This window comes from Ambystoma mexicanum, chromosome 8 (assembly GCF_040938575.1).
Source record: "Ambystoma mexicanum isolate Mex_15411 chromosome 8, UKY_AmexF1_1, whole genome shotgun sequence".
In the NCBI taxonomy this organism is placed as follows: Eukaryota; Metazoa; Chordata; class Amphibia; order Caudata; family Ambystomatidae; genus Ambystoma; species Ambystoma mexicanum.
In genome coordinates this window covers 533408518-533422214 of record NC_090929.1, presented here as the reverse complement: position 1 = coordinate 533422214, position 13697 = coordinate 533408518, and the positions used below count along the sequence as shown (strand labels likewise).

At 46.8% G+C, this 13697-nt stretch overlaps 1 protein-coding gene across 2 annotated transcripts in view; it reads left to right on the top strand.

Moving 5' to 3' along the window:
- MEGF6 (multiple EGF like domains 6) overlaps positions 1–13697 on the top strand; it is a 1562146-nt gene that overhangs the window by 1414280 nt on the left and 134169 nt on the right. For both annotated transcript variants that reach the window (XM_069610227.1, XM_069610228.1), the window contains one exon: positions 13028–13162. In XM_069610227.1, the coding sequence (XP_069466328.1) occupies positions 13028–13162 (135 nt within the window). The remainder of the gene's footprint in view (positions 1–13027; positions 13163–13697) is intronic.

Genomic DNA, 13697 nt, shown 5'->3' with positions numbered 1-13697 from the left:
CCATTAGTGCTGCTGTTCCTCTTTTCATATCTGGGATGGTGAGAGTTTTGTTACAGTTCTTGTTCGTTCCCATTGCCATTTTTCCTTCTCCCTTGAAACATAGTTCGTTTTGTATTTCACTTTGTAGCTTGAAGGGTTTCTCCATCGCTGTTACCCATGTTAGTTTAGGGATGTGTTCTTTCCATATTGGCAAGCACGTTCTTTCCATCCACCGCAACTTGTCCGGTTGGACACCTTTCAGTGCTTCTGCCTTGCACAGCACTTCTTCGTCTTTCCATTTGTTTTCAGAAAACAGTGTCCCTTGTATTGCAAAGAAAGGTTCTTTAAGACAGATTACTCCAGACGCTTGCGAATAGCACGTTTTGTTGTTCTGTAGCATTCTGAAAGAGACATCGTGTGCTTGAAAAGTGTTCTTTATTCCACACAGCGTGAGATGAAGGAGACATTGGGCATCCACAATGGGCAATTCTCGTGGCAACAATACTTTAGGTGTGCCTGATGCATGGGGGATAAGCGAGCAGACATAGCAGCTCTCATTGGTTGTCTGTTTGGCTGTTGTGCTCATATCTGCATACCATTTATTTGCTTGGTGAGGGTGTCGTGGGTCTTCCATTTTGTCTAACCCTAGCCCATAATACTCATCATACCCCTGTCCACCAGTCTCTCTTCTCCGCCTATTTTTCTCCCTTCTTCTGTACTCTTTCGTTATAGTAGGTGAAGAACCAGGCCCCCCTTCCTCCTTCCCACCCCCCTTTTCTAATTCTTCATATAGGGACTTGTGTTCTGTCATCATAATCACTTTTCCATCCTCCTTAATAAACAAGAGATCGTTGTTTGAAATTGGGGCGGGAGGGATCGTGCGGTTGTTGTATGTTCCAGGTTGGGACATTGTGTCATTATTTACATTTTTGGTTCTTGATTGTGACAGGACAGCAGTGGGTGGTGTAGTATAGTATCCCCACACAAAGTGTGATCCATCCCAGATCAAGAAATCACCTTCTTTGGTACCCACAGTCGGAATTGTTTTCGTTCCAGGGGCAAGGGTGGTGTTGTCCCCCCCTCCCCCCTCGTTCATCTCGGTAGAGATGAACGCTATAACCCAGTGTAATACTAGACAAAACATTGAGATGAAGAACACAATAGCACACATTGATAAACCACATTCAAATGAATATGTCAATCTAGCCACTAACATTTCTCTAAATCTAACATATCTATTAGTTGCAGGCTGCCCATTCGATGCCATGATAAATCCTGTTTGAGACACAAGAGTTCATTAAGTACAAACATGTAAACATTTCCACGTTGTAACGTCTCGTTGATAAAATATAGAATTGGGTGAGGGAGGGGGTGTGTTGACAGACAAGGTAGCCTTTCAATCATCATTATTCGTACCTTACTTAATATATATATATATATATGTAATAAAAACATGACAGTTTAAAAACAACAACAACAAAAAAAAAAAAAACATCTTAAAGAGCATAGGAGAGGAAAAAAGAACCTCACGCAAAACTTTCAAAAATTGTAATAAAAAGAAAATTTGCATATACATATGTACATGTTTTAGTCCAGGACATTTGTTGCGCGCTAATTGTGTTCACTGTTCATCTCATAATGCACACAAAATTTCAATCATTCATTCTGCACAACTTCATCGTCCGCTGTTGCCTGTGCCTCGTCCTGTACCTCACTCTCCGCAGCACTGTAAGCTTTACGTACGTCTGTCAAATGCACCCAATATCGCAGGCCCTTCACCTTTACTGCTGTGGGCGTGCAAAACACTACCTCATAGGGGCCATGGAAACGTGGTGCATTCCACCTCCGCACAAAACTTCTGACATATATAAGGTCACCAGGCATTAGCTGTAGTGGTTTTTCAGGCAACCTGTTTGGTTCAGTCGCGTTCCCCTCCTCTCTTGTCGAGGGGGGGGCTAGTTGCTTTGCAATTACGCGCGCTGCCCGCGTCAGTTTTCGCAGGTATTCTGTGAACTCCTCCCCCAATATAGCTGCGCTTCTGTGTGCATCAGAACGCTCACGGAGAGGCGAATGCGCTGTGTGCATTCTTCTTCCCGTGACGATCTCGTGCGGGGACAAATGGTGGTCCTTACTTGGCTGGTTTCGTAGTTCAAACAAGGCTAAAGGCAGGCAGTACATCCAAGTCTTTTTAAGGGAAAAACAAAGTTTTGATAATCTGCTTTTTAACAGGCCATTTATCTTTTCCACAACGCCATTACTTTGAGGATGATAAATCGAACATAATTTGTGCTTTATTCCCAATAATGTAGTCACTTCTTTAAATAATTCATTAACAAAATGCGTCCCGTTATCTGAGCGAATAACGTCGCAAATTCCCCAGCGCGGAAACACTTCCCGCACTAGGAACTTCGCGGCGCCCTTCGCGTCAGGGCGGGCACATGGGCCTGCCTCCACCCACCTCGAAAATGGACATACAACCACAATCATGTACCGAGCCCCGTTACACCTTTCTCCCATGTCTACATAATCAATGTGGAGCTCTCTGAATGGGCCACTTGGTTTTGGTATCGTACCCCTTAGTGTACGCAATGTCATACCTGAGTTGTAAATTTGACATGTCATGCATTCTAGAGCTAACCTTGTGACGTGTTCCTGGAGGCAAGGTGCAAACCAATCTTCTTGTATCTCTGCCATTATGTGTTTCTTTGTGTTGTGTGCGGGAAAGTGTAGTTGTTGAAATGCTATTTCTAGCAGCGTAATTGGCATTACCACTTTTCCTGAACTCTCTTGTCGCCACAATAAATCAGTCGGTGATTTGCTGCATCCTCTCTTAGTCCACAGCAATTTTTCCTCTGCACTAGCTCCCTCTTGCAGCTCTATTATCTCCTGTGTGGACATCATGTTGTATCCTGTGGGGACCTCTTGGCTTACTGTGTGGTGCAACATGTACTCTCCTATTTCACCTTTTTGTAAATATGAAGCTGCTTTGGCAGCGGCGTCTGCTGCCGCGTTCCCCAAAGATATAAAATCTGTATTTGTGGTATGAGCTTGACATTTTACGATGGCCACTGCCGTGGGGTCTTGCAGGGCCTCAATCAGTTCTTTCAATAATTCTGCATGCTGGACTGGCGTTCCGTCTGCTCGCCGAAACCCTCTCCGCCCCCACCGGGCCAACCCACCGTGAACTGTTGTTGTCATGTATGCTGAGTCTGTATATATGGTCACTGCGCACCCCTTGGCGGCACGCAATGCTTCTATTAGCGCTATTAGTTCTGCTGCTTGCGCTGAATAGTGTGATGGGAGGCGGTGTTGTACTAGTATCTCATATTCATCTTCCTCTAATCGTACCACTGCCATACCCACATGCTTTTCTCCTGTCTCCATGTCTATTGATGCTGACCCGTCCACAAAATACACCTCACCCTCGGTCAGGGCATTTTCAAAAATCACTTGATCCTTACTTTCGTCACCTGTGTACGTGGCGCAGTTGTGGTTTTGCATGTCCTCTACGGTGCATGCCTCTGTGATGAATGTGGCTGGGTTCACTGTTTTACATCTTACTATATGGATGTTAGCGCTGGACAGTATTATCTCATATGCTGTGGCGCGTTGTGTTGTCAATGTGCTCTTTGTTCGCTCTAATATTGCAAAAAGTGAGTGTTCCACAAACAGTGTCACCGGGCAGCCCATCACTATCGTGGCACTTTTTTCAATTGCGAACGTGGCTGCAGCTAGAGATTGCTCGCACGCGAAATGACCTTGCATTACTGCGTCTAGGGTGCCGCTATAGTAAGCAAGTGGTTTGTGCCCTAAAGATGTTTTCTGTGTCAATACTGCTGTCATCAGTGTTCCTTTGCAGTGTGAAAATAAGAAGAATTCGCGCCCATAATCTGGATTTGCTAGTACTGGAGCGCTTGATATCAGCTCTTTTAGTGAGTTAAATGCTGTGTTCATCTCCTCTGTCCATTCTATGTGTTTGTGTTCTTGTTGTGCTTCTTTCAGTGCCTGTAACAAGGGCCTTGTGTATGCCGCATAGTCCAATATCCATGCTCGGCAATAGTTACACATACCCAGAAATTTCTGCATCTCTTTTACTGTTTTGGGCTCTCCAATTGTTCTAATCGCCTGTGCCCTGTCTGGTATAATTCGCTTGCCATCCTTTGATATCAGCTGACCCAAGTATAGGACCTCTGTCAGACAGTACTGTAACTTCCCCTTGTCCACCTTGTACCCTTTATTGGCCAATAATGTCAAGAGTGTTATCGAGTCCTGTCGGCACTCTTCCTCAGCCTGTGCACAAACCAATAAATCATCAACGTACTGAATCACTGTGCTTTCTACAGACAAATTCCCCAGATCTTCATGTAGTACCCTGTTAAATATGCTTGGGCTCTCGCAATATCCTTGTGGTAGTCTGCAGTGTTCGAACCTCCTTCCTCCCAATGTAAATGCTGTCAAGTACCTGCTCTCTTCCGCTAAGGGAATCGAGAAAAATGCATTTTTTAAGTCAATTACTGTGAAGTGTGATGCTACTTTTGGAATGTTGCACAGTATTGTCGCCGGGTTCGGGACTAAAGGGAACTCCTTCATTACCACATCGTTCAGTGGGCGTAAATCTTGTATCATCCTCCATGAACCCCCCTTCGCCTTTTTGATTGGGTAAATGCATGTGTTGCATGGGGAGTTTGAGGGCACTATTATACCCTGTGCTAGCAGTGCATCTATTGTCTCTCTGATCCCTTCTTCTGCTTCCCGCGACAGTGGATATTGTTTCACCCGGGGTAGTATTGCTCCCTGTTTTAATTTTATCACCACAGGCTGAACTTCATGCAGCAACCCTACATCGTGGGGGCCATTAGTCCATAAGTTAGTGGGTACTGAACTCATGTCCTCATCAAAAAATGTGTGCGGTGCTCCTACTACCGCCATTAATTCAACCTTAGTTTTTCTGGCTGTAACTACAATGTCGCAGGGCATTGCTAGTTCCATCACTATTTCACCATCTCCCTCAGTGTCAGAAAATAGCTCCTCGTCCGAGAGCTCTCTCAGCGGGATATTTGCATTTGTACACAATACTGTCCGCCACTCGCATCCTTCCATGTCAATACCAATCACACATATTCTGTTTGTTGATACATGTATTGCATGCAAATCCAACGATAGTACTGCCCCAAGAGCAGTGTCAGGGCTTGCTATGGGACGAAAAAGGAATTCTGCTGGGATCCTCCACTCCACCCTTTTTAGTTCTGGTACTATGAGAGCCAATGTTCTCATACCTTCAACAAACATCTCCTCATTTCTTGGTACCCCTCTGATCTCTTTCATGGTTGTGTGGCCGTGTATTACTGCTAATATACGGAGGGGGCATATGCCTGGCGTTGAACATACGATGCCGCTCCCTGTGAATGATATTGTCATATTTAGTTTGCTTAAGAGATCTCTCCCCAGTAAGTTGATGGGAGAGTTTTCATAGTACAGTAAGGGTGCTTTCACTGTTTTACCCCCTACTGTCACATCCAATACCTCTGTGTAAGAAACTTCAATTACAGCCCCAGAGAACCCCTGCGTCTCTAACGTTCTATTAGATAACGGGAACCGGCCCTCTCTAATGCATGATTTCTCCGCTCCCGAATCCACCATGAATATGAATTGCTTGTCTCCTATCTGCGCTCCTATCAATGGTTCCTCTGATGCATTGTGGGTCGTAGACAGTACTGGACACGCAAGTGCTCTCTGTGGGCTGTCCTATGCGGGGTGTCTCATTGCCCCCCCCTGATCGAAAATGTTCCCCGAAACAACTGACACTCCACTGTAAGGTGCGGGGGCGGGTGCCCCATTAGCTACTGTGGCGAAAGTGTTACCAGGCGTGTAGTGCACATTGTCATTATTCTGTGGGCTGGTTTGTGTTCGGTACTGATGTCCGTGTAGTTGTGCGTTACTTCTTTGTACTACATTGTCTGGTTGCTGGTATTGTCCCATGGGGAGGCCGTAGGGGCTTCCTGGATGGGGGTGTCCGTACTGTTCTATCTCTTGGAAACCGTTGTTTTGTCTGCTCCTGCATTCTCTTGAGTAATGCCCCCATCTCCCACAATTCCAACAGCTCCCCTGTGGACCTCTGGGACCCTGCCACCCATTTCCTCCCATTCCTCCATACCCTTGTCCTCCTCTTCGACCCCTGTACCCACCTCTTCCCCCTCTTGGGGCCCACTCTTGCCACGTTGGACCTCCGTTCTGCTCCTGCTCTGTCCACTGTCGTTGCCCTTGTCCTGCCCAATTCGCTGCTATTCTTCCTTGTATTGCTATTTGCCCCTCCTCTCCTTCCTCTCCCTCCCGTATGAGTGGGAGTCCCGCTACCGCTGCTGCGACCTTCACCAATTTTGATTGCACCAACTTCGCCTCGTCCGCCAACCTTTTCTGTGCTACTTCCCTCTCTCTTTCTTTGATCCGTTTACAATGGTGTACTATTATGCTTTGGATCTCCGGCCAACCTTTTGCCTCAACGCCTGCTATTTTATCTAGTGCCTTTTGCACTTCCTTTGGGAGCCCTCTCTTAATGATGAAATAAAATAGAGATGTGGATTGGTGCCAGGGCGTACCCGTTTCCGCTCTCCACAGCTCCTGCACCCGGAGAATGTAATCCATAGCGTCCTCCCCGTCATTCATGGTACATTGCATTACTGACTGCAAATCAGGGGTATCTGGGAAGGTTTCCCGCAGTGCGTCCCACACCCTTGCTCGCACGGTGTTAAAAGAAGCCCCATCATGGCGATCACACTCTAAAGTTACAGCTGGAAAACCCGCTTTAGCCCATACTCTGTCTGCCTGGTCCCCTACTGCGGACACTAGTAGGCTCTTCACATCGCCTACTGCCAGCGGTATACCAGCGGTATGTTTCTCAAATGCATATATCCACTTGCTTGCCCCTCCTGACAGCTGTGGTAGTAATTTCATTAAATTAGCCTTGTCCATCTGAGCCCACGGTATATAGTTTGGCCTCCCGCCCCCCCTGTGGAGTAATGGGAGTTGTAATTTCCCTTTTGCCGTTGCAGCTTCCTTTTCCTTAGTCACTGCTGACTCCAATGACGCCATCTTCCCCACCCTATTTCTTAGTCGTCCCATCCATTCATCTTCTATAGTCCCCAGTGAACATGCACCATCTAGCTCCTCGCCTTCTCCTCCTCCTGCCATGCTCAATCTATCACTCTCATCCCCCCCTCCTCTGACATCACATAACAAATCCTCTCTGATCCCTCTCTCTCGTGAGACGTCACCAATACTTCCTTCTGCTGTCCCCACTTCTATTATTCTGGTCGGTTCTTCCTCAATTCTGAACAGTATTTCCCCCTTTTTCCATCCCTCCTCAATTTGTCTATTTTCGCTCGACGCTCTAGACGTGCGTCCAGATTGCGTGGGGGCGCATGCTGTGCGTTCACATATGTCTTTTATTCTTGAGAGTTCATCTCTTGCCACTGTAAGCCTCGACTCTAAGTCACTCGTTAACTTCTCTATATCCACCCTCTGTGTGCCTCCCTGGGCGCGCTCTCTGGTGTTTTCGTATGGTGGGGGTGCAGTTGGTCTTTGTGGCGTGCTGGTCGAAGGGGGAGGCACATAAATCGGGTCACTATATCCTGCTGCAGGGGCTGGTTTAGGTAATATTGGGTACAACTTAATCACCTCCGCCGGTTGTTCTGTACTTAGCTGTTCCTTTTCCTCTCGCGGGATCATTAGTGGATTATCTGTGGTGGAAGGTAAATCAATATTTGGTGTTGGAGCTTTGGGTGGGGGTACTTCCTCAAACAATCTCCAGAGGTCTAATATCTCCTTCCTATTCTGCCATTGTTTCCCCTTATACTTGAGGCGAATACATGTACATACCATATCAAGAACGCTTTTGTCAAAAGACCCTCCTTCTGGCCAAATCTGGGGCAACCCCTCCCCTTTCAATTCTGTTAACCATTGATCATGATATTTATTTATGCGTTCAGCATATCCCGGCAAGCTCTTACAAATGTGTGACAAGGGAGTTTCAGCCCCCATCCTCTAAATCGCTAGCGCTACCGCGTTCGCCTTCGTTACTTTTGATTAGGTGTAGATATGCGTATGTATACCTTTATGGCACAGACAAGAGCGGACCTCTCAAAATTATCACCCACTGTTATTCACTGTGCAAATCTCTTCTCACTCACCATATCTCATCTCCTTCCCATTCCCAGGCACTCTTATGTAATCTCACTTGCAATTGATCAAGTAATGGTTATGGCCACACTCTCTGGCACCACCTCTCGGCCACCCGTTCGTCTCCAACACTCGTACGGTGCGCGCACCCTTCACAATGCTTTCCACTCACACTTTTGTCTTTTTCCTCCCTTTCCTTCCTAGCCAGCTGTCCCTTTTTTCCTGCTAAGGTTACTGTGTTCACGTCTGTACGTGCCACTACTGAGTCCCCACTTTTTAAGATGTTCTAACTACTTTATACCCTTCTCATTTTCACCCCCTACCCCGTGGAAATGGAAAAAAAGAAATAGAGAGAAAGCACAATCACTAAAAAATATTCCCGGTGTCTCCTTTTGCTAGACACCAATAACTTATTTCTCACTTCTTCATATATTCCCAGTACTAGTCTAGATAGCACTATGCGGCGCCGCCTTCCACCCCCTTTCGGAGCTAGGTTTCCGTCACTTCTACCACGTCACTTATTTCTTACTCCTAATGGCCATATGCAAAGAAAGAATAAAGAAAGTTTCAAGACCCGTCTTTAGTAGACCTCCGCAATTCTCCCCCTCTACCTTTCCCCGTTCTTTTATTCCCAATTCCCCTTCTTTTCCCCTTGACGATCACTCGCACTCGGTACTCACGTGCCCGTCTTGAACCGATACTCTCCGAAACTGGGTCCGTCCAGGCGGCGTCACCGGTAACTCAACGGTCAGCCCCTGGCTCCGGCGAGCGGCACTCAAAGGGGATTTTTTTCCAATCGGGATCCCGTACCCTTTCTCATTGAGTGCACACTTCTTATTGTGCCGGTCGCCGTTGGCGGGCGGCCTCCCGGAGACGGCTAACCGTGCGTATCCCTTCTCGACCGGAGATTCTCGTGCCACAAGGGGGTCGTTAAGAAGGAGTTAGGAAAAATAATTTGGAGATATCACGCTATCGGGGTCACCACTGAAAGGAAGCGCCCCCAAATCAGCACGATCCTCCCCGCAATGAGAGACAATAAGGGACTCTCCCGTAGTGGGAATAAGGCCAAGACAGAGTGCGGGTGAGCGTAAGTGGGAGTTTATCCAAAAATAAGGCATGCAAAGAACTCTGCAACCTACGAGAGCGCTCTGCCTGACAATAGCAAAGACAGGCGTATTTCTAATACAAAAAACGTCATCAACACCTAAACACTATAGGGGGCACAAGTTAATTGGGATTGGGTGGCGTCGACTAACTATAGGTGTTGCTGCAGCGGGGTTGGTCTTGGCGTGACGACGTCACTGGTCAGCCTCGTGGGTTGGGTTGGGCCTGGCAGGCCGGCTTGAGGTCATCTGCGCGGTGTTGATGTGCTGGGGCAGCCTGTGACAATGACGAATACCTTTCCTGTCTCATTTGCCCTAGGCCATGCACACTGTAGTTATTCAGAAAACGACATTTAAGTTCATTAATAAATCGCTTCAATAGCTTATCTTATAAAATAAACACAACACATGAGGAATGCACCTCGAGAGAGGTCTGGTGGTTGTCGGTTGGGGTGAGATTTACCTGTGTCCTATTGACCGGTATTTTAGGTCGCGGGACGGGGCTCTGGGGCCTGGGCCGAATGATACATGTCTGTCTGCTGCGTTAGAAGTTATTATATAGATGGGTCTCTGTGTCTTGTCCCAATGATGGGGGTCGTCCTTGCGCGGGGTCAGGATTCTTGGGGGGTTCGTGGGATTTATGAGAGGGTGCTGGTAGATCAGTGGGTTCAGCCGTGGGTTTATTACCGTGCTGTAAATAACACAGGTGGCGGGCTGTGGCCTTGGTTGCGGCGCCGGGGCCTCTGACTCTCTGAAGTAACGCCAGCTTGGTTGGGGGAGGTGAGGGAGCGCGGCACAAGTCTTAGCTTTTTTATCTGGCAGGCTTGGTGGGGTGGGAGAGGGAATGGCCTTGCATATACTCACAAAGGTATTTTCCTCGTGCGTTGCTGATCAGTGAATGCAGAAGTTTTATACTGTTCTGCCTTATTTTGACGTTATTTAGACACATATATATATTTCAATTTCGTTACACATTTCTTTAATACAGTCGGTTCCGGTACCTTTTCATTACCTAACATTATGTTTACTACATTGTGTGCGTATTGTATGTACATTAAACGTTATACGAGGGATATCTAGGTTATGGCCTACAGAGATTGATGCTCGCCGCTTTGGGTGATTCAGACAACATATATGAGTTCAAATTTCTACATACTATTGAAAAACACTTTTACAGATAGAGGTTACATGTTTGGTCAACATCTTTCTCCGTGGTTATAGCAGCATTAGTCCAGACCTGGAGGGATATCATATAACGTTACATTTTTATAGTTTATTCACATTTTAAACAGAGGTAGTTCATTAATACCAATACTTGAATTGTTTTCTACCTTCTTCAGATAGTGATGCTTCAGCTTTTTTCCCCGTTACCCCGGCCTTGCGGTCTGGGTCATACGGGGTGCACTATTACATTGTGACTAATATAATGTTGCCGTGTTGGCATCTCGGGTTTAGCTCATCTCCGACTTTCTCATGGGAACGCGCTCGCAGCGGATCTGCCAGGGCTGCTGAGGCGGCAGAGATGCATGAAAGGCTCTCCAAAGGTGGGGGCCTCGTTACAGTGTGCTGAACTCACACCATGTTTGCTAGGCAAGATGGCGTCTAGGCCTAACTTAATTTTTGGTAAATGCAAGGACAGGGTACGGGTGGGCAATGTCGTCGGCGGGTGAACCCTCCTCCACCTGGGCCCGGGTGGCACGAGGGGGCGCCCACCGAGTCATGGTCCTCACCTGGGGAGGAAGCTGTAGGTGAGGAGGGCCTCGCGGCCATTCCTCCCCTACATTTGTCATACTTTCCACACTTTACATGTTTGTACCATCCAGGTTTGGAATAATAGTGCACTTTCTGCTATGTCACAGGGTGTACGGAGATACCCATAGTCAGGTGCATGGGCGAACGCCGGATGAGGACAGACTGGTGGAATTATTTTTGATACATTTGTAGGGTGACCAGATTAAAAAATAAAATAAAACAGGACATACCATAGACATAGAAGTGGGACTACAGTAAACACAAACAGTACTCGGACAAAACTGTCGCTTTTATTTCGCTGGCTGGGGAGCGGTTAAGGGAGGGGGGGTTGTTCACAGGCACACTGCTAACAGTGGAGGAGAGTGGCTAGGGAGAGGAAGGAGGAGGAAATGGGTGTGCGAAAAACCTTCACGCGCAGGAAGAATTGCACCAGGCCAACGATTTTGGGATTTCTGAATCGGTTCCTGGCAAAAACTGGAACTGTACCCACCCACCCATCCAATCCCGGACAGGGTTTATTAAATTAGAAAACTATCGGGACCATTTCACGGTGGGCGAATTCCCAGGACTGTCCCAGGAAAACCTGGATGTCTGGTCATCCAATGCAGTTGTAAAAATGCCGGATGAGGACGGAATGTTTTTTTGGGTGACAAGTCGCATGCGTGTGACGTGTTTGCATAAATACGGATGAAGGTGGAATTGTGTCCTCTGTGAAATGTGACATTTGATGTATAAATGCTGCATCAGGAGAGAATGGTATCCTTTGTGACACGTGACATTTGATGTATAAATTCGAGTTGAGGATAGAATTGTAACCTTGTGACACGTAACATTTGATGTATAAAAGCTGTTTGAGGGCGGAGTGGTGCCCTCTGTGACAAGTGGCATGTGTTTGGAGCTTTTTTTTTAATAATTGCCAGATCAGGACAGAATGATATCCTCCGTGACAAGTGGCTTTGCTGTTTTTGGTTTTATCTGTCTTCCCCTGTGTCTTCTATGTCGCAGTGTATGTGCACGGTGGGATTGCAGGTGCATGTGAGTGCTTTGCTTTTGGTCCAGCTGTTTCCTTGCGCAATCTTGGGTTGGGTGCAGCTGTGCCTCTGTCTTGCTCGTGAGATGTTGTGAGAGTTCCTTGTGTGTGTTTGTGTGTGTTTCAGGGACATGTACCCTACATACCAAGATAGAGAGCCCTGAACCTCTGTGGTGCCTACGCTGTTTGGTTCTGACCCTACGAGGGCATCTTCGATGGCAGTGCACTGCAGCTAGTGCACTTTCCATACCTTTTTCCAGTTTTGAATTCTGTAGTATCATCACTACTCTGCCCTCCCTGTGCTGAGTATAGTGTGTTGTAAAGCAGGTAGAGGTGTGGCATCCTTCTAGCCTTAATAGAGTGTTCTCCCCAATGTTTCTTTGAGTTTCTGAGCTGGCTACCTGGGTTGGGGGAGCCAGGAAGTCAATTTCCCTATGCACCTGTTGGGTATCTGTGACACAAACCTAAGTAAAAGGAATTTACCTCAAAGACTTACATTTCCAACTACCGAAGGAAACTTCACTAGCTGCCAGTGGAAAAAAGAATTCAATTCAAACAACTATCTTTAACCCACAAGTGCATATATGGGAAGGCACCGGAATTCTTGAAATCCACTGTGACACGATATATACCTAACAGGTCTCTCAGATCAAGCCTCACCATTCCTCGGGCCAAATGAGTCCAGGGAAAAGGGAGATCTTTTCCTTTCAGAGCTGCAAGTGCCTGGAATAATCTACCCACATCTATCCGAACCGCAGGAAAACACAGTATTTTCAGAAAAAACCTGAAAACCTTTCTCTTTGAATAATTATGGCTGTCCTATTTTTGTCCTGACTTGTCTCTGTCTACTTGTGCACCCTGATGCCTGTGGGCTATGGCGCCCCAGAAATGAACAAAATAAAAATAAAAACATGCAGACTCCGAAATGCTTCTTAGGTACTTGCTGACTACATCTCTTTCTCTTTCTCTCAACTCTTTTCAACCCCAGCATGCCCAAAGTGGGCCTATGGGCCTGGCTGCTCCGAAGAATGCCAGTGCATCCAGCAGAACACACAGGAGTGTGAAAAAAAGGAGGGAACGTGCGTGTGCAAAGCAGGTTACCATGGCAACAGATGTCAGACAAGTGAGTAGTTCTAAAATGTGCAGTAGGTTCTGCATAAAAAGGCAAGCTCATTAGACAGAACATTGTTGGGGAGCATATTAGAATGACCTCTTTCCCCACGTTTTCTTTTGATAATTGGAAAAGTGTTACTTTTGTATTTTGTGTTGTCCCCATGTAATTATGCCATCGTGTGGTCAGAGTTTTGTTGATGGCATCACTGGTGCAGACTCCTCTCAGCTTATCTGCACCATTAGCCACCTACTACGGGAAGAAGATGGTCAAGTGTCTGATCATAATAGCAGTTTAAACAGTGGACTGGCAGGATAGATAACTCAGTGGGTTGCGGGATTGCTGGAGATATCTTTGTTTAACAGACCGGTCACCGATTTACTCTATCATCTAAACCACTCATCCGTCTGAGATTATTAAAATAGGCCCTATTGGGATCAAGGGAAGGGGAGCCCAAGGGCACGTGCTAAAGTGCTAGAAGAGGATGCTGGTGGGGGTGGTGGAAGAGGATGCTGGTGGGGGTGGTGGAAGAGGATGCTGGTGGAGG